Genomic DNA, 21,610 nt, shown 5'->3' on the forward strand with positions numbered 1-21,610 from the left:
CGCAAACCTTTCAGAGGCTGATGGACTCGGTGTTGCGTGACCTTGCTTTCGTGTTCGTTTATCTCGATGACATATTAGTGGCCAGTCCGTCAGCTGAAGAGCACCTGGCGCACCTGAAACAGGTTTTCCGTCGTCTGGACGAACACGGCCTGATAGTCAACCCGGCCAAGTGTCAGTTTGGACTGCCGGTGATTGACTTCTTGGGTCACCGCATTTCGCCGCAAGGCGCGGTCCCGTTGCCTTCTAAGGTGCAAGTGGTGGCGGAATTTCCCCGCCCAGTCTCTGTTAAGGCATTGCAGGAATTCTTGGGAATGGTGAATTTCTATAACCGTTTCCTCCCTCGCGCTGCCCACCTCCTTCAGCCACTTTATGAAGCCCTGCGGCTTAAGAAGGCTAACGACCCTGTCGACTGGACTCCTGAACGGGTCCAGGCCTGTGACGGAGCTAAGTGCACCCTGGCTAATGCTGCCCTCCTCGCCCATCCCACACCCACGGCGTCCATAGCTTTAACAACCGACGCGTCTGACATAGCTGTGGGGGCTGTGGTTGAACAGCGCGTGGCGAATGCGTGGCAGCCACTCGCATTTTTTAGCCGCAAACTGCAAGATAGCGAGCGCAAGTAGTGTTTTTGACCGGGAGTTGCTGGCACTGCACCTTGCAACCCGTCATTTCCGCTTCCTGCTGGAGGGTCGCCCATTCACGGCTTATGTGGATCATAAACCGCTGACTTTCGCCATGTCCAAGGTGACTGAGCCGTGGTCTGCTCGTCAGCAACGCCACCTGGCGGCCATCTCCGAGTTCACAACGGACATTCAGCACATTCAGTGGATTTCTCCGTTATGGCTGCCGACCAGCCCAGCGACCCGGACGTCCTTGTCCTTAGGTCAATGCGTACCGGCCTCAAGCTAGAGGACGCTGTGATGCAGGAAGGCAGTCCTGCCCTCCTCTGCGATGTCTCCACCGGCCGTCCCCGCCCCGTTGTTCCAGTGGCCTGGCGCCGTCAAGTTTTCGAATCGATTCACTCCCTCTCGCACCCTGGAGTTCGGGCGTCGGTGAAGTTGGTCGGTTCCAAGTTCGTCTGGCCTGGCCTCCGCAAGGACGTCAAGGGGTGGGCAGCTGGATGTGTAGCATGCCAGCGCGCTAAGGTCCACCAGCACACTAAGTCGCCCCTCAAACCGTTTCCGATCCCAGCCAGACGTTTCGACCACGTGCATGTGGACCTGGTGGGCCCTCTACCTTCTTCACAGGGTTTTTACGCACCTGCTCACAATGGTAGATCGGACCACCAGGTGGCCAGAGGCTGTCCCTCTGTCCTCCACAACATCCTCGGACGTTGCACGCGCGTTTCTTTCCTCCCCCAGTTGCCCGTTTCGGCACTCTGTCAGATATCACCTCAGACAGGGGCCCCGAGTTCGTGTCAGAGCTCTGGTCGGCACTTGCGCGATCCTTGGGTGTGCAGGTACACCGCACTACCGCGTACCACCCTCAGGCTAACGGCTTGTGTGAACGTTTTCACCGGTCGCTCAAGGCGGCGCTGTGTGCTGCGCTCTCGGATGGTAACTGGGTGGACCGTTTACCTTGGGTTATGCTCGGGTTGCGTTCGGCTCCTAAGGAGGACCTCTACGCTTCCCCCGCTGAGCTGGTGCTCGGTCAGCCGCTCCGTGTCCCTGGGGAATGTTTGCCTGGGAGTTCCGCTCCTCGACCCCATCCGGCCGTTTATCCTTGTTTGTCTGACAGCACTCGGGTTCCAGGCCCCGTTCACCACTGTTTTCCGCAGTCGTTCGTGCCTGCGGAGCTCATGTCGGCTCGTTTTGTTTTTGTACGGCATGATGCTCACTGCTCGCCCCTCCAACCCCCATACGATGGCCCATTTCGGGTTCTTGAGACGGGTCCTAAGGGTTTTGTGCTGGATATGGGTGGGCGTAGGGAGCGTGTCACGCTTGATAGGCTTAAACCGGCGCACAGGGTGGCAGGCGAAGTTGTGTTTCCGGCCCAGGTTCCCCGTCGGGGTCGCCCTCCTTCCAGGACCCTGGCAGTGTCTTCACGGGTTCAGCGTTCTGCTTCTCAGCCGGCATTGGACTGTGTTTCACCTACTGTTCCGGCTGAGGGACGACGCAGCCGTTATGGCAGGCTGCTTAAGCCTCCAGTGAGAAACTGATTTTCTTTCCAGGAGTCCCTTCTGGGTGTTCGAGGGGGGGGGGCTGTGTGACGGACACTAGGGGCTACGCCTCTCACCCAGCAGGGCTCTGAGCTGGGGGCGTGGTTTACGTTCCCGGGCTCTCTGGTGCAAGGTTGGTCCTGTTTCAGTTTGGTTTTGGAGCTGAGGAATAAATTCAAACTCGCCTTCGTCTCCTGTGTTTTTCCTCATCCTGCCACAGGATATTATTTTTGTTGTTATTATTGTTATTATACATTAGCTTTACATAACTCAGGAGGTAGAGTGGGCTGTCAAGTAATCGGAAGGTTGCTGGTTCCATCCCTGGCTCCTCCAGAGAGCGTGTCAAAGTGTCCTTGAGCAAGACACTAACTAACTAACTAACTGCTCCTGATGAGCAGGTTGGCACCATCCATGGCAGCCTCTGTCATCAGTGTATGAATGTGTGTGTGAATGGGTGAATGCAAGGCATACGTTGTAAAATGCTTTGAGAGGTTGGTAGACTGGAAAAGCGCTGTATAAATGCAGTCCATTTGCCATTTAACTCAACAACTAGATATGTCACCAATTTATATTTAACGATAAGAAAATCGAAACTTATTAACATTCTCAACATCTCAATAACAACTCTAACTTATCTGAAAGATTTAATTAACTTTCAAAATCTGATTGATTTCTTCTCAAAATTAAGTAATTTATCTCTGAAGCATTGCTCCACGAAATAGAAAGGTACAATTGGAATGTATTAGGCACCGCAGAGATGAGATGGAAAGACATGGGAGAGAATGTCACTGACAAAGATCATAAGGTCTAGCACAGTGGTAACAGTCTCAAACATGTCCGAGATGTTGGATTTATGGTGCACAAAGGCACAGTCAGTTCAGTACTAGAATACTCACCAATCTCAGACAGGATCATCACTCTGCGGCTTCAAGCTCAACCTTGCAACATCACTATTATCCAAGTTTATGCACCTATGACAGATAACACCGATGAGAAGATCGAAGAATTCTATGAAGAAATTGAAAACTGCATCAAGAAAAAAACCAAATAAAGATATTTTGATTGTGCAGGGTGATTGGAATGCAAAAGTAGGCCATGAGACACATAAATCACGGAGGACATGTTGGAAAATGTGGTGTGGGAGAAACTAACGAGAGGTCTCAGACTACTAGAGTTTGCACGCGAACAACAACATCTGGTTCTGGCAAACACGCTCCACCCTCACAAGAACTCACGAAAAACTACATGGCACTCACCGGATGGCATAAACCACAGCCAAATAGATGTCATGTACTAATGTCAAAAAATTTTTAATCAGGCATTGTAAGAAATAAAACAAGATCATTTCCTGGAGCTGATATAGGAAGTGACCACGATTTGGTGATGATGACCGTCAACATAAAGCTGAAAAAGCAGAAAAGAGAAAAGAATTGTAGAATCAAATATGACCTTGAAAAACTAAAAGATTCAAATGTCAGAGACGAACTCCAAGCCAGAATTGAAGGACGTTTTGCTGCTCTCTGGAACTTAGACAATGTTGAAGAGGTGACCGAAAAGTTCTCGGAAGAAATGAACAAAGCCACACTAGAAATACTAGGTAACAAGAAGTCCAAGAAACATCAATGGATTCAAGATAGAACATTGAAGCTATGCGACAAAAGATGCGAAGCCAAGGCTCTGAAGTACAGCTCTGAAGAATGCAAGGAGGAATACAGAAAATGTAACAGAGAAGTGAAAGCTGTGATGAAGAAAGATAAGGAGGAATGGATTGAACAAGAATGTCGAATTATTGATACCAACCTGAGGCACAACAACACTAAAATGGCTTTCCAAACAGTGAAGAAATTCACAGAACAAAACGTAAAGACATGCTTTTAACAATGCAAATGGAGAACTGGTCTCAGAAAAAAAAGCGATTGCAAAGAGGTGGGCAGAATACTGCAGTGGTTTTTATAATTGTGACCTCAATGTAAATCAGGAAGTGTGACATCAGTGAAAATCAGGAAGTATACAACCAACTGATAGTTGATGAGAACAAAGGCACAGAAGACGAGGATCACATCTTAAGATGCAAAGTTGAAGAAGCCATCAAACATCTGAAAAATGGCAAAGCACCAGGAGCAGACAATATATCAGCAGAACCAATCAACAATGGTGTCAACGGAGTTATAGACACCTTACTTAGCATCTGCGACAACATGTATAGTCTGAAGAAATGGCCTATGTAGTGGACTACTTTGGTACTGATTCCACTTCCAAATCAAGTTTCAGAACCAGAGTCTTATATTTTTCTATCCATCCATTATCCAAACCGCTTATCCTGCTCTCAGGGTTGCAGGAATGCTGGAGCCTATCCCGGCAGTTACTGGGTGGCAGGCGAGGAGACACCCTGGACAGGCACAGCAAAAACATTTAGTATACCCATTTCTAGTCTTTTTAGTTCAAGTTTAGCATGGACACACTGCTGTCGTCAACATTTCAAACAGCCCCACCCACTTCAGAGACGAGACAGGGAGGCTACTCCACTGGTGTGATGAGCACTTTCATCATCTAAATGTGAGAAAGACAACAGAGCTCCTCATAGACGTCCGGCAGAAGGCCGACCCTCTCTCACAGCTGAAACTTAATGGTGAGGCTGTGGAGAGGGTCAACAGCTTTAAATACCTGGGAACCACCATCGACAGCAGGCTGACCCTCAATGACAACAATATGAATATTATCAAGAGATGCCACCAGAAGACCTACCTACTATGGAGACTGAGGTGTCTGGGTGCATCCCCTCCTATCCACCACAGCTTTTACATCTGCCACATTTAGAGTCTCCTTACCTTCGTGAGGCGGCATGGCTCAGGATAGAGTGGGTCGTCTAGTAATCGGAAGGTCACTGGTTGAATTCCTGGCTCCTCCAGAGAGTGTGTTGAAGTGTCCTTCAGCAAGACGCTAAACCCCTAACTGCTCCTGATGAGCAGGTTGGCACCTTACATGGCAGCCTCCACCATCAGTGTATGAATATGTGTGTGAATGGGTGAATGTGAGGCATATATTGTAAAATGCTTTGAGTGGTTGGTAGACTACAATAGTGCTATATAAGTGCGGTCCCTTTATTATTTATCATTTCTCTTTCCTGGCTTGGTATGGGAGGTTCTCTGAGACCAACAACAGCCACCCTGGGGTGGTCACCCCCCACATAGGTCTGACCTCTGCAGACAATGGTGTTTGAACCTCCAACTGCCTTTCAGAGGGCTGTGAGGGAAGCAGTAAAGATCACCAGGGACACAACACACAATCTCAGCACCTGCTTCTTGATGCTGCTCCTTGATCCAGTACCTGCTCCTTGATCCTTGAATGTTATATATCCTAACCTCTGGCAGGATATATAACATTCCCTATTCCCTAGTCAGCTTCATCCCCTCTGCCATATGACTACTAAACAAGCAGAGACTCCATGAATCTCTTACCCCACCTTTTCCCTTGCCCCAGAACACCTGCACCTATTGCTCTAAACCTTCACCTCCACCTTCAGCTCAGCATTCAACACCATCGTGCCCTCAAAGCTTGTCACCAAACTCAGGGACATGAGACTCAATACCTACCTCTGCAACTGGATACTGGACTTCCAACAGGCAGACAATGATGATGGACAGCATCACTTCCCCCTCATTGATGTTGAGCACTGGTGCCCCACAAGGCACCCACAACTGTGTGGCCAACCACTGCTCTAATTCCATCAATAGTTTGCTGATGACACCGTCTGCCTCATCACAGATAGCAATGAGATGCCCTACATGGAAGTGGTAAAAGCCCTGGTGAGGTGGTGCCAGGACAACAACTTCTCCCTCAACATCAGCAAAACCAACGAGATGATCATGTACTTCAAGAGGCAACGAGAGGGTGTGCCATCCGCATCAACACATCATTGCTGGAAAGGGTCAGCAGCTTCAAGTTCCTCATTGTCCACATCACTGAGGACTTGTCTTGGTCCCTTCATATGGATACTGTGATCAAGACAGCATTCCAATGATTATTCTTCATAACGAGGCTGAGGAAATTTGCTCCTACAAATGGATTATTGTCCAGGATATCTTTGATCATGGACAACATTGGAAAAAAAAACACAATTACATTTTGAATACCTTTTATGTGTGCATTCACGGCCCTGTGATGGTCTGGCAGCCTGTCTATGGTGTCTCCCCACCTGCCGCCCAATGACTGCTGGGATAGGCTCCAGCATCCCCACGACCCTTAGAGCAGGATAAGCAGTTTGGATAATGGATAGATGGACTAGGTGTGCATTCAAAGCACATGGTGTTCAAGCACATTATGGAGGAATTTAGAGGCATTGACTGTTCAGTAATAGTAATTCTGTTTGTAAAAGCAATGGTTATTGGTAGCATGTGGGTTTGTTTCTTGCTTTATGAAGTCTTTAGATGTCCTTCGGAAATCCAATATCTGTAATTGTGAGCATAGATATTATAACGCATGGATAACGCACACACCAATGAGCAAGTGCTCCATCCAACTCCCTGACTCGAGTCCCCTCCACACACACACACCCACACACACACACACACACACACACACACACACACACACACACACATAGACACACACACACAAACACACATACATGCACAAAGTGAAGGTACACACACACAGGGTAGAGTGTCTTAAGTCTCACATGACAAGGACAGTTGTGCTTGGTTGTGCTACATGAGCAATATGTCAAAAACCCAGCAAATATGGAATGTTTGACTGAAACTATGACATGACGTAACTGTAGACCTAAGAAAACATGTTCTACTGTACTGGAGCAGTATTGGACTGAATTGGGCCTGTAAGTGAATGGAGATAAACTTCTCTATATTGAAAAAAGTATACTGAACCAAACTGAACTGAGCTGTTTGGTCTTCAGGTTGCAGAGGTACTGACGGTATCCCAGGCCCTGTTGGTCCTGTAGGAATATGTACATCTGGACCACCTGGAGTCCCAGGACCCTCAGGAGAGAGAGGCTTTGCTGGTTTCACAGGTATCATCAGTCCAACACAGAGCTAAACGTGTCCAGCGTGGACTACCACGACTATTCCTAGTCTTGATTCTGCTAAACATTTAACATCTCCTTTGTTCTCCCAGGGCCCAGGGGACCAAAAGGTCTTCAGGGAGATGCAGGTCTGCCAGCAGAGGGGACCCTGGGCCCTGTGGGCCCATATGGACCCCCAGGGTTTGATGGAGCCCCAGGCGGCAAAGGACCTATGGGCCTAAAAGGCTTCAGAGGAAAGGATGGTGAACGTGGAAACCCTGGTAACCTGCTGACAGACAAAATATCTCCCCTCTGACATCTCCTCTGACCATCTCCTCTCTGAACAAACATCTCCTCTCTGAATGAACATCTCCTCTCTGACCATCTCCTCTATGAACATCTCCTCTCTGACCATCTCCTCTCTGAACATCTCCTCTCTGAATGAACATCTCCTCTCTGACTGATCACATTTTAGTGGGGAACAGCTGCAAAGAAAATACTAACGTCTGAATGCTTTACTGATGCTATACTCTGTGTGTGTGTGTGTGTGTGTGTGTGTGTGTGTGTGTGTGTGTGTGTGTGTGTGTGTGTGTGTGTGTGTGTGTGTGTGAGACTAGGTGTCAGAGGAGACGTGGGGCCACCAGGAACCTGTGGGACCCCTGGAATTGATGGGGATCCGGGGCAGGAAGGACGACCAGGACCAAAAGGTTTTGTTCATCTATCTACAATTAGAAGAAAAATGTGCAAACCCTTCTGAATTACCTGTATTTGTACATAAATTGCTCCTAAAATATGGTCTGATTGTTATCCAAATCTTAATAGACAAACACAATGTGATTTGTAAAAATGTGCATTTTTACCTTGAATATACTGGGAAAGCATGTTTCTGATAACTGATTTAACCTCCTTAGCAAGAAACAACCTAAACTAAATACCAGTGCTGTGCTGTGGTCAAGAGGAAAACTGGACAATTCCTTTATTTTTTTTATATATATTTATATAAATCTATTTCTGATTTTTGACTTTTTTCTCCCAATTTAGTGGCCAGTCGATCCCTATTTTAGTTCAAGTACCCACTCTCGTACTGCAGGCGTTCGCCAACTGCATCTCTCCGGCCGGCAGTCTCGAAGGAGACGCCTCTCCACTTTCGTGACAAGGCGACTCCAGGCCGAACCACTGCTTTTTCCGACACACACACAGACGCATTCATGTGACGAACACAAGCCGACTCCGCCCCCCTCCCGAAGACAGCGTTGCTAATTATTGCTGCTTCATTGAGTCCAGCCATAGTCGGATCTGACGAGACCGAGGCGCGAACCCCGGTCCCCAGTGGGCAACTGCATCGACACAAAGCCGATGCTTAGACCGCTACACCACCGCGGACCCTGACAATTCCTTTTTACAGAACTGTAACAATCTTTTTATGTCTTGTGTGACTATCTTATTTCATGCATCAGCAGTTCAACTGGGTTGCACTGGATTCACGTCTGGATTCTGATTTTGCAGTTCCCCCAATGTGACTTGTCCTCCGTATAAATCATTATGTTGTTGGTTTACTTTGATGTTGTTGCCGGTCATTTTCCTGCTGCCTTATCTAACCTCTCCTCAGCTGCAGGTCTTGCACTGTCCCCCTATTTCCATGTAGAACTTCCAGGTACTATCTGGAAATTATTGTTCCTTCAGAGATTGTCTGCCATCCAGACCTGACAATATCAAAACAGTATCAAACCATGATGCTGCTTCCACCTCCCTGGTGTGTCCGCACAGCTGTGTTTCCTCGGTGTTGTGGAGACACCGGCAGGCATTCACACACTTAGGACGGGCAGCAGTGTTTGTGTTGGTTGATTGTAGAGCAGTGATTTATCTGTGTTATCTTCCCATGATACCACTCTGGTTCAGTGTCTTTCATAGATGTAACAAGATGGCTGCCAAGTAGGTTGTGAGGCAGAAATGTCCTCTATGAAAGCATGTTTTATCTGATGTTTCAAACCATTCTTCTGAAACAGCACAATGGCCGAAAAGACTGACATCACTGTGAATATGTTGCAGGAGAAGAAAAGGGGGGGGGCAAAGTTTTTTCCTCCAACATATTGAAAAACAAAATAAGTGACATCTCTACCAAGCCAACTTCAATCCCAATTCTCAGTTCAGTGCTGAACAAGTGGAAGCAGTTTAACAAAGGCTGACAGAAATGAAGACAACATCCAGCCACTACCAACTCATCACAGACATGGAAAAGTAGAGTTGTTAAAAAGAAATGTCAAGAGAAAGAAGATAAAGAAAGCCAGTTTAACATGCGCATGAGAGAACTGCCAAAAGGTGCAGCACATGAGTGCACGATCACGTGTTTAGGTAAATAACTGTTGACGCCACATGGCCTAGAAGAACCAGGCCAACATCTCCCTGGACATATCAAACAGGCCTACTGCACAACTACCCAAGAGCTGCTGGTACCAAGAACAAACCAAGAGCAGTACTGTGTTGGAGACAGAGACGGAGTCCTCCAAACAGCACAGCAACAAGTTTTGTTTCGTGCCCTGACCACAGTCCAGAGACTGTTCCATTTGGTGAAGAAAACCCTCAAATGCAAAGGTTATTTATTGATTTATCTCTTCGACCTTTGTTTAGTCAGGAAGTTTTCACTGAGAAAAGGAGTCTCATTTTCAAGAGTCCTGACCAAGACAGAAGCAGAACACAGGGAGCATGAATAAATGTGACTAAATAAACAAGTCGATGCAGTTAAAACCATATTAAAGGCTAAAGTGCACACATGTAAGTGCTAGCGGAGTGCATCACCAGGGAACTAATGAGTTTCTGAAAGTCCCCCAGTGGAATCACATCAGGCAGGTTCAGGTGTTTTTGTAGCGACGTCCGGGCAGGAGATGCAGAGGAAGAAAATGGCTTTTTGCCAAGCTTAGTACAGACTGTTGGGACTGATGTAAAACAGTCCTGAGATCATAGTTTATAGCTGCCGAGATTACAGGAACTGTAAAATCATAGATGAAAAGGCAGCAAAACACAGATGGGCTTTAAAATAAATGTAAACGGATGAATGGGTCTCCTCCCCATGGTGAGAGAAGACCAGTTGGACATGGAATACATTGTGCAGTGATGTGATGAGCCTCGGAGCACTGTGGTGAGAGGCATCCAACACATGAAGACAATGAGCAGAGGCATTTATATAGAGCTAGACAAGTTTTTCAAGTTCAGGGTTTATTTGTATAATGTACAACAATACAGCGTGGCAGACATGGCTGGCAATGAGTTTTCTTCCTGCACCTCTGGGTGCAGAGGTTCGGCGTGGCTGGTAGCTGTCATGATGTTGTGCTGCGCTGTTTTCACCACCCTTTATAGAGCCTCGTGGTCCAGGGCGGAGCAGCTGCCATACCTGGCAGTGATGCAGCTACCCAGGATACTCTGGAAGGTGCATCTGTAGAAGTTGCGGAGTATCCTTGAGTTCATGCCAAACTTCCTCAGCCTCCACAGGGACAAGCGCTGTTGTCTTGCTGCCTTGACTATGATACCGGTGTGATGTGACCAAGTCAGGTCCTCACTGATGTGCATCTCGAGGAACCTGAAGCTGCTGACTCTCTCCACTGCTGTCCCGCTGATGTGGATGGGGGTGTGTCCTCCCCCCTGCAACTTCCTGAAGTCCACTTTCTGCTCCTTAGTTTTGCTGACGTTGAGATTGGAGGTTGTTGTGGCACCATGTAGTCAGGCTCTTACCTTGTCTCTGTAGGCCGTCTCATCTTGTCTGTGATCAGGCCGATGAGGGTGGTGTTGTCAGCAAACTTAACAATGATGTTGGGGCTGTGTGGCCATGCAGTCATGTGAATAGGGAGTATAGGAGGGGGCTACGCCCAGCGTCAATGTGGAGGAGGTGGTGGTGTGCATCCTCACTACCAGTGGTCTGCCCATCAGGAAGTCCAGGATCCAGCTGCGCATGACGATGTTGAGTCCTAGGTCTCTGAGCTTAGTGACCAACGCAGAGGGCACAATGGTGCAGAATGCTGAAATGTAGTTGATGAACAGCATTCTCACATATGTGTTCCTCTGTTCCAGGTGAGATAGGGCAGTGTGGAGTGTGAGAGCAATGACATCATCAGCTGATCTGTTGGCCCTGTAGGCAAACTGTAGTGGGTGCAGGGCGTCAGGCAGCAGCAAGGTTATGTGGGTTTTGACTAGCCACTCAAACCACACAATGATGATTGGTGTGAATTCTACCTGGTGATAGTCTTTTAGGCAGAGCACCTTCAGCTTCTTTGGGACAGGGACGATAGTGGTGTTTTCTGAGGCATGTGGGGACTGTGGACTGGAACAGGGACAGTTTAACAATATCTGTAAAGACATCTGCTAGCTGGTCTGTGCACGCCTTAAGAACTTGTCCCGGGATACCATCTGGAGCAGGATCCTTGCGTGGATTAGTCCTTTTGGAAGGATTTGCACACATCTGCCCTAGTTATTTCCAGTGGGCAGGAGTCCTGGACCATTTGCATATCCAAAAAATGACAGAGTCAGGCGTGATGTCCTCAGAGTGCATATAACAACTGTTCAGGTTGTCTTTTCCATTTTATGCAGTTAATGATTTATGTTAATAAAGACGGATAAAAGTGCACATTCATGCTCTTTTTTGATAAATCACATTGTGTTTAACTATTGTTACAACTTGCATAAAGTCACAGGAAGTTCAGTTCATCTGGACACAACACTTATACATAAGTCCAGATGAGCTGATTCAACTTCCTGGATTTTCTTACCTGGATTATAAAGATATAAATACATAAAGACTAGACCATATTTTTAGGAGCTACTGATGCAAAGATGCAGATAATTCAGAAGGGTTGGAAAACGTTCTCTCAAAACTCTTGTCTTTCCATCGGTCTTCTGTCTCTCATATCTACTGTTTCTTCATGGCAGGGGTTATGGGTGCTGATGCGGTGAGGGGCCCCCAGGGTCCACCAGGGCCCAGGGGTGAGGTAGGGGAGCCTGGCCCTAAAGGAAGCAAGACTATTATAGAGCTGTATGGAGACCCTGGCAGCACTGGACCTCCGGGTATGCTTCAAGTTCTTGTCTTTGATATGAATCTATTCCATGGAGCTCCTATGTATGTCTGACATGGAAGTTGAGTTTGACTTTTTTGCTTTAATATTCCATGATGATAGTGGTCACTGCATTGGTGTCTGGCTATTCCCAAAGTCTCCCACATCCACACAAATGCCAGAGATGCATTCAAAACGAATCAGTCAGCATTCACCGACACATCACTTCGTACATGGTTGGATCAGCCTCTGATCAGTCGGAGCCGTAAACCTTATGATATAAAACCGGAGTGCCACATGTCCACATGCGCTAGTCTGCTGCTAGTTACCGCCATTACAGGTACCGGGTCAGTCCATGTAGCTAGTTATTATGTCCGTATACAGTTCTTAACCCCTCTGTAAATGTCTTTGATAAAGCTAATTCTATAGCAACATGATGCTAACCTCCCCTCCTACAGTCAGCATCGATTTCTTCAGAATATGGTTCTGCTTCTTGCCATCATCCTCTAAACCGCTCTGCAAAGTTCACTGATCAGTCCGGCTTCCAGCTGCCCGGCTCAGTCAAGTCTCAATGGATGCTTTCCACAGTAGTAACTCCGATAGTGAAAACTGAGATTGTAAGATACTGGCTGCCTTTGTGAGGCTGTTGTTTACCAGCTTGTTCTGTCATATCTGCTTGTTATCTCTAACACTTTTGCTGCCTCTTGCTTTATTTTTCTGTATGTGCGCTGTTATGGTGAGCATGTTAAATGTTCTGCACTATGTCATCATTTTTCCCCGGAAAGTGACCATTAAAATGAACACACAATGTTCTTCAGATTGTGTTTTGCAGTGGCAGAAGCCAAAAGCAGAAATTAATCCAATCTCCTCTTCAGGGCCTCATGGTGTGACTGGTCTCAAAGGAGAGGATGGACTCCAGGGTCCCAGTGGCCCTAATGGCAATAATGGTAACCCTGGCAGTGCTGGACCCCGAGGTAAACAGCCAGGCTCTACACACATCATACACATACAGTTTGTACGTAGCTTTCTTATGCAACATACATCGACAGCACAGGGTGTGTACCTGGAATTCACACTTGCGGTGTTTCTGCACTAAACAGCAGTCTCTCCTGCAGCTCGTGAGCTCGGTATGCTGCTGTATATAAAGCATGTAGATGGTACCAGTTAGTTCACTCACTGCTCTGCTAATACACATGATGTGTGATCCAGCTGACCCTGAACGTGGTAACAATAAAAACATAGTATGTCAGACATGATGGCCCGTGACGATCTTACACAGAAGAATTATGGAAAGCAGCAGATCTGTGGTCTGAGAGACCATAGAGCACGCTGAAGCTGGGAGCACAAGATGGTGTTGATCATGTGACCCCACAATTAATTCACTGAAGGGTGACAAAGCGTACATACATCATTTAAAGACATTACGTACTCCAAACACTCCACACATGTGTTGATGTGTGGTTTGTCATGTTGTAAAGGTGTGCGACAACATAATCTCAACTCAGTCTGTTCCTGAGTTTCCTGAAGCTTCTCCATTATATTCAGACATCCCCTCTCATTACCTGGGCATCTGTGTGGGCCTCACTACCAGATGAGCATTCTGGGAGACATCTTTGAGTGACAGCCTAGCAGGTTGGTAGGTTTAAGGCCCTGAACCCCAATAAGCAGCCCGCAGGTCCAGTCCGGCCCACAAGAGCCAAATGTCTGGCCTGCACCGGCCCATTGGCACTAAAGCACCTCTCATAACATGTGAAATGAAGTGCGTGCTGCTGTACCTTACATTGACCTCACCCCACACCGTACACTTGACCAATGTCGTAGAGAGCACGTAGATGGATGTAAGACGTACTCCACGCTCCCTAAGGTCCTGGAATAGATCGAACCACTCACCAGCTAAGTCACAGGTAATCAGTAGCTGTCCTAAACCAAGAACACTGCCTGTGTGAAAAAGCGGAATGTCGACCAGGAAAACCGTCAGTTCAAATCTGACTGGACTGATCAGTTTTGTTTTATTTTACCCGACCACGCCGATGCCAAAGCGACATGCGTGACATGCATGCAGACCGTAGCTGTCTGCACAGCAGATCATCTCAAGCAGCACTTCAACACTGCATGCTGCCAGTTTTAATGCCAACTACCCTGCACACTCACATCACCACAAACCAAAAATAGCAAATATGATGACATCATACAAACACTCCATTTCTACTATCTGTAAATCAACATGGGCACAAGAGAGTGCAACAGCTGCATCACTGCATGTTTCATGGAGCCTTGCTAAAGCTAAGAAGCCATTTGCTGATGCTGAGCTGATGAAAACGTGTTCAACTGATATGGTTGGTGAAGTTTTAAGTCATGATGAGAAAAACAAGGAAACGGTTGTGGAGCTATTACAGCAGGTGCCATAGTCGGCTAATGGCAACAAGTAGAGTACAATGTTTAGCAAAGGAGTGCGTGTCCAGGATAAGCTATATCACTAGCATAGACTCGTCCTGGGACCGAAACAATATGGAACAGCTATCTGTGTTCACAAGGCGTTTTAATGGGAAGACCTTTCAGGAAGAGCTGCTTTGTTTGTTTCCTCTGTGTGGATGCACAACTGGGGAAATCATCTTTAATGAATTCGCACAGTTCTTTGAGAAGAACGGCTTGGATGTGAGCAAAATTGTGTCTGTTGTCATCGATGGGGCTCCATCAATGGTGGGACAAGAAAAGGGCTTGGTAAGCAGGCTTGTTGCTATTAACCCAGCACTCTTACCATTTCACTGTTAGTTAACCCAGCACCCTTACCATTTCACTGTTAGTTAACCCAGCACCCTTACCATTTCACTGTTAGTTAACCCAGCTCTCTTACCTTTTCACTGTTAGTTAACCCAGCACCCTTACCATTTCACTGTTAGTTAACCCAGCTCTCTTACCATTTCACTGTTAGTTAAACCAGCTCTCCTACCATTTCACTGTTAGTTAACCCAGCCCTCTTACCTTTTCACTGTTAGTTAACCCAGCTCTCTTACCATTTCACTGTTAGTTAACCCAGCTCTCCTACCATTTCACTGTTAGTTAACCCAGCTCTCTTACCATTTCACTGTTAGTTAACCCAGCACCCTTACCATTTCACTGTTAGTTAACCCAGCTCTCCTACCATTTCACTGTTAGTTAACCCAGCTCTCTTACCATTTCACTGTTAGTTAACCCAGCTCTCTTACCTTTTCACTGTTAGTTAACCCAGCTCTCTTACCATTTCACTGTTAGTTAACCCAGCTCTCTTACCTTTTCACTGTTAGTTAACCCAGCTCTCTTACCATTTCACTGTTAGTTAACCCAGCTCTCTTACCTTTTCACTGTTAGTTAACCCAGCACTCTTACCATTTCACTGTTAGTTAACCCAGCTCTCTTACCATTTCACTGTTAGTTAACCCAGCTCTCTTACCTTTTCACTGTTAGTTAACCCAGCACTCTTACCATTTCACTGTTAGTTAACCCAGCTCTCTTACCTTTTCACTGTTAGTTAACCCAGCACTCTTACCATTTCACTGTTAGTTAACCCAGCTCTCTTACCTTTTCACTGTTAGTTAACCCAGCTCTCTTACCTTTTCACTGTTAGTTAACCCAGCTCTGTCACCATTTCACTGTTAGTTAACCCAGCACTCTTACCATTTCACTGTTAGTTAACCCAGCTCTCTTACCTTTTCACTGTTAGTTAACCCAGCTCTCTTACCTTTTCACTGTTAGTTAACCCAGCTCCCTTACCATTTCACTGTTAGTTAACCGGGCACTCTTACCATTTCACTGTTAGTTAACCCAGCTCCCTTACCATTTCACTGTTAGTTAACCCAGCTCTCTTACTATTTCACTGTTAGTTAAGCCAGCTCTCTTACCATTTCACTGTTAGTTAACCCAGCACCCTTACCATTTCACTGTTAGTTAACCCAGCTCTCTTACCATTTCACTGTTAGTTAACCCAGCGCTCTTACCATTTCACTGTTAGTTAACCCAGCACCCTTACCATTTCACTGTTAGTTAACCGGGGACTCTCACCATTTCACTGTTAGTTAACCCAGCACTCTTACCATTTCACTGTTAGTTAACCTAGCTCCCTTACTATTTCACTCTTAGTTAACCGGGCACTCTTACCATTTCACTGTTAGTTAACCCAGCTCCCTTACTATTTCACTGTTAGTTAACCGGGCACTCTTACCATTTCACTGTTAGTTAACCCAGCTCTCTTACCATTTCACTGTTAGTTAACCCAGCTCTCTTACCATTTCACTGTTAGTTAACCCAGCTCTCTTACTATTTCACTGTTAGTTAACCCAGCTCTCTTACCATTTCACTGTTAGTTAACCCAGCTCTCTTACCATTTCACTGTTAGTTAACCCAGCTCTCTTACTATTTCACTGTTAGTTAACCCAGCTCTCTTACCTTTCACTGTTAGTTAACCCAGCTCTCTTACCTTTTCACTGTTAGTTAACCCAGCGCTCTTACATTTCACTGTTAGTTAACCCAGCTCTCTTACCATTTCACTGTTAGTTAACCCAGCTCTCTTACCTTTTCACTGTTAGTTAACCCAGCTCTCTTACCATTTCACTGTTAGTTAACCCAGCTCTTTTACCTTTTCACTGTTAGTTAACCCAGCTCTCTTACCTTTTCACTGTTAGTTAACCCAGCTCTCTTACCATTTCACTGTTAGTTAACCCAGCGCTCATACCATTTCACTGTTAGTTAACCCAGCTCTCTTACCTTTTCACTGTTAGTTAACCGGGCACTCTTACCATTTCACTGTTAGTTAACCCAGCTCTCTTACCATTTCACTGTTAGTTAACCCGGCTCTCTTACCATTTCACTGTTAGTTAACCCAGCACCCTTACCATTTCACTGTTAGTTAACCCAGCTCTCTTACCATTTCACTGTTAGTTAACCCAGCTCTCTTACCTTTTCACTGTTAGTTAACCCAGCTCCCTTACCATTTCACTGTTAGTTAACCGGGCACTCTTACCATTTCACTGTTAGTTAACCCAGCTCCCTTACCATTTCACTGTTAGTTAACCCAGCTCTCTTACTATTTCACTGTTAGTTAAGCCAGCTCTCTTACCATTTCACTGTTAGTTAACCCAGCACCCTTACCATTTCACTGTTAGTTAACCCAGCTCTCTTACCATTTCACTGTTAGTTAACCCAGCGCTCTTACCATTTCACTGTTAGTTAACCCAGCACCCTTACCATTTCACTGTTAGTTAACCCAGCTCTCTTACCATTTCACTGTTAGTTAACCCAGCACTCTTACCTTTTCACTGTTAGTTAACCTAGCTCCCTTACTATTTCACTGTTAGTTAACCGGGCACTCTTACCATTTCACTGTTAGTTAACCCAGCTCCCTTACTATTTCACTGTTAGTTAACCGGGCACTCTTACCATTTCACTGTTAGTTAACCCAGCTCTCTTACCATTTCACTGTTAGTTAACCGGGCTCTCTTACCATTTCACTGTTAGTTAACCCAGCTCTCTTACTATTTCACTGTTAGTTAACCCAGCTCTCTTACCATTTCACTGTTAGTTAACCCAGCTCTCTTACCATTTCACTGTTAGTTAACCGAGCTCTCTTACCTTTTCACTGTTAGTTAACCCATCACTCTTACCATTTCACTGTTAGTTAACCCAGCTCTCTTACCTTTTCACTGTTAGTTAACCCAGCTCTCTTACCTTTTCACTGTTAGTTAACCCAGCTCTCTTACCTTTTTACTGTTAGTTAACCCAGCACTCTTACCATTTCACTGTTAGTTAACCCAGCTCTCTTACCTTTTCACTGTTAGTTAACCCAGCACTCTTACCATTTAACTGTTAGTTAACCCAGCTCTCTTACCATTTCACTGTTAGTTAACCCAGCTCTCTTACCTTTTCACTGTTAGTTAACCCAGCACTCTTACCATTTCACTGTTAGTTAACCCAGCTCTCTTACCTTTTCACTGTTAGTTAACCCAGCACTCTTACCATTTCACTGTTAGTTAACCCAGCTCTCTTACCTTTTCACTGTTAGTTAACCCAGCTCTGTCACCATTTCACTGTTAGTTAACCCAGCACCCTTACCATTTCACTGTTAGTTAACCCAGCTCTCTTACCTTTTCACTGTTAGTTAACCCAGCTCTCTTACCTTTTCACTGTTAGTTAACCCAGCTCCCTTACCATTTCACTGTTAGTTAACCGGGCACTCTTACCATTTCACTGTTAGTTAACCCAGCTCCCTTACCATTTCACTGTTAGTTAACCCAGCTCTCTTACTATTTCACTGTTAGTTAAGCCAGCTCTCTTACCATTTCACTGTTAGTTAACCCAGCACCCTTACCATTTCACTGTTAGTTAACCCAGCTCTCTTACCATTTCACTGTTAGTTAACCCAGCGCTCTTACCATTTCACTGTTAGTTAACCCAGCACCCTTACCATTTCACTGTTAGTTAACCGGGGACTCTCACCATTTCACTGTTAGTTAACCCAGCACTCTTACCTTTTTACTGTTAGTTAACCTAGCTCCCTTACTATTTCACTCTTAGTTAACCGGGCACTCTTACCATTTCACTGTTAGTTAACCCAGCTCCCTTACTATTTCACTGTTAGTTAACCGGGCACTCTTACCATTTCACTGTTAGTTAACCCAGCTCTCTTACCATTTCACTGTTAGTTAACCGGGCTCTCTTACCATTTCACTGTTAGTTAACCCAGCTCTCTTACTATTTCACTGTTAGTTAACCCAGCTCTCTTACCATTTCACTTTTAGTTAACCCAGCTCTCTTACCATTTCACTGTTAGTTAACCCAGCTCTCTTACTATTTCACTGTTAGTTAACCCAGCTCTCTTACCATTTCACTGTTAGTTAACCCAGCTCTCTTACCTTTTCACTGTTAGTTAACCCAGCGCTCTTACATTTCACTGTTAGTTAACCCAGCTCTCTTACCATTTCACTGTTAGTTAACCCAGCTCTCTTACCTTTTCACTGTTAGTTAACCCAGCTCTCTTACCATTTCACTGTTAGTTAACCCAGCTCTTTTACCTTTTCACTGTTAGTTAACCCAGCTCTCTTACCTTTTCACTGTTAGTTAACCCAGCTCTCTTACCATTTCACTGTTAGTTAACCCAGCGCTCATACCATTTCACTGTCAGTTAACCCAGCTCTCTTACCTTTTCACTGTTAGTTAACCGGGCACTCTTACCATTTCACTGTTAGTTAACCCAGCTCTCTTACCATTTCACTGTTAGTTAACCCGGCTCTCTTACCATTTCACTGTTAGTTAACCCAGCACCCTTACCATTTCACTGTTAGTTAACCCAGCTCTCTTACCATTTCACTGTTAGTTAACCCAGCTCTCTTACCATTTCACTGTTAGTTAACCCAGCTCCCTTACCATTTCACTGTTAGTTAACCCAGCTCTCTTACCATTTCACTGTTAGTTAACCCAGCTCCCTTACATTTCACTGTTAGTTAACCCAGCTCTCTTACCTTTTCACTGTTAGTTAAACCAGCACTCTTACCATTTCACTGTTAGTTAACCCAGCTCTCTTACCTTTTCACTGTTAGTTAACCCAGCACTCTTACCATTTCACTGTTAGTTAATCCAGCTCTCTTACCTTTTCACTGTTAGTTAACCCAGCTCTCTTACCTTTTCACTGTTAGTTAACCCAGCTCTGTCACCATTTCACTGTTAGTTAACCCAGCACTCTTACCATTTCACTGTTAGTTAACCCAGCTCTCTTACCTTTTCACTGTTAGTTAACCCAGCTCTCTTACCTTTTCACTGTTAGTTAACCCAGCTCCCTTACCATTTCACTGTTAGTTAACCGGGCACTCTTACCATTTCACTGTTAGTTAACCCAGCTCCCTTACCATTTCACTGTTAGTTAACCCAGCTCTCTTACTATTTCACTGTTAGTTAAGCCAGCTCTCTTACCATTTCACTGTTAGTTAACCCAGCACCCTTACCATTTCACTGTTAGTTAACCCAGCTCTCTTACCATTTCACTGTTAGTTAACCCAGCGCTCTTACCATTTCACTGTTAGTTAACCCAGCACCCTTACCATTTCACTGTTAGTTAACCCGGCTCTCTTACCATTTCACTGTTAGTTAACCCAGCTCTCTTACCATTTCACTGTTAGTTAACCCAGCTCTCTTACCATTTCACTGTTAGTTAACCCAGCTCCCTTACCATTTCACTGTTAGTTAACCGGGCACTCTTACCATTTCACTGTTAGTTAACCCAGCTCCCTTACCATTTCACTGTTAGTTAACCCAGCTCTCTTACCTTTTCACTGTTAGTTAACCCAGCACTCTTACCATTTCACTGTTAGTTAACCCAGCTCTCTTACCTTTTCACTGTTAGTTAACCCAGCACTCTTACCATTTCACTGTTAGTTAACCCAGCTCTCTTACCTTTTCACTGTTAGTTAACCCAGCTCTCTTACCTTTTCACTGTTAGTTAACCCAGCTCTGTCACCATTTCACTGTTAGTTAACCCAGCACTCTTACCATTTCACTGTTAGTTAACCCAGCTCTCTTACCTTTTCACTGTTAGTTAACCCAGCTCTCTTACCTTTTCACTGTTAGTTAACCCAGCTCCCTTACCATTTCACTGTTAGTTAACCCAGCTCTCTTACCATTTCACTTTTAGTTAACCCAGCTCTCTTACCATTTCACTGTTAGTTAACCCAGCTCTCTTACTATTTCACTGTTAGTTAACCCAGCTCTCTTACCATTTCACTGTTAGTTAACCCAGCTCTCTTACCTTTTCACTGTTAGTTAACCCAGCGCTCTTACATTTCACTGTTAGTTAACCCAGCTCTCTTACCATTTCACTGTTAGTTAACCCAGCTCTCTTACCTTTTCACTGTTAGTTAACCCAGCTCTCTTACCATTTCACTGTTAGTTAACCCAGCTCTTTTACCTTTTCACTGTTAGTTAACCCAGCTCTCTTACCTTTTCACTGTTAGTTAACCCAGCTCTCTTACCATTTCACTGTTAGTTAACCCAGCGCTCATACCATTTCACTGTTAGTTAACCCAGCTCTCTTACCTTTTCACTGTTAGTTAACCGGGCACTCTTACCATTTCACTGTTAGTTAACCCAGCTCTCTTACCATTTCACTGTTAGTTAACCCGGCTCTCTTACCATTTCACTGTTAGTTAACCCAGCACCCTTACCATTTCACTGTTAGTTAACCCAGCTCTCTTACCATTTCACTGTTAGTTAACCCAGCTCTCTTACCATTTCACTGTTAGTTAACCCAGCTCCCTTACCATTTCACTGTTAGTTAACCGGGCACTCTTACCATTTCACTGTTAGTTAACCCAGCTCCCTTACCATTTCACTGTTAGTTAACCCAGCTCTCTTACCTTTTCACTGTTAGTTAAC

The 21,610-nt window shown here is 45.4% G+C and overlaps 1 protein-coding gene across 1 annotated transcript in view; it reads left to right on the forward strand.

The window, feature by feature from the left end:
* Positions 1-21,610, forward strand: part of LOC130115333 (collagen alpha-1(IV) chain-like) — a 204,537-nt gene that overhangs the window by 112,915 nt on the left and 70,012 nt on the right. Inside the window, exons 27-35 of the mRNA XM_056282942.1 lie at positions 3,477-4,018; positions 4,724-4,920; positions 5,682-5,781; positions 5,893-6,049; positions 7,071-7,184; positions 7,289-7,456; positions 7,793-7,882; positions 12,093-12,227; positions 13,090-13,188. Of these exons, the coding sequence (XP_056138917.1) occupies positions 3,477-4,018; positions 4,724-4,920; positions 5,682-5,781; positions 5,893-6,049; positions 7,071-7,184; positions 7,289-7,456; positions 7,793-7,882; positions 12,093-12,227; positions 13,090-13,188 (1,602 nt within the window). The remainder of the gene's footprint in view (positions 1-3,476; positions 4,019-4,723; positions 4,921-5,681; positions 5,782-5,892; positions 6,050-7,070; positions 7,185-7,288; positions 7,457-7,792; positions 7,883-12,092; positions 12,228-13,089; positions 13,189-21,610) is intronic.

Source organism: Lampris incognitus, chromosome 7, assembly GCF_029633865.1.
Source record: "Lampris incognitus isolate fLamInc1 chromosome 7, fLamInc1.hap2, whole genome shotgun sequence".
Classification (NCBI taxonomy): domain Eukaryota; kingdom Metazoa; phylum Chordata; class Actinopteri; order Lampriformes; family Lampridae; genus Lampris; species Lampris incognitus.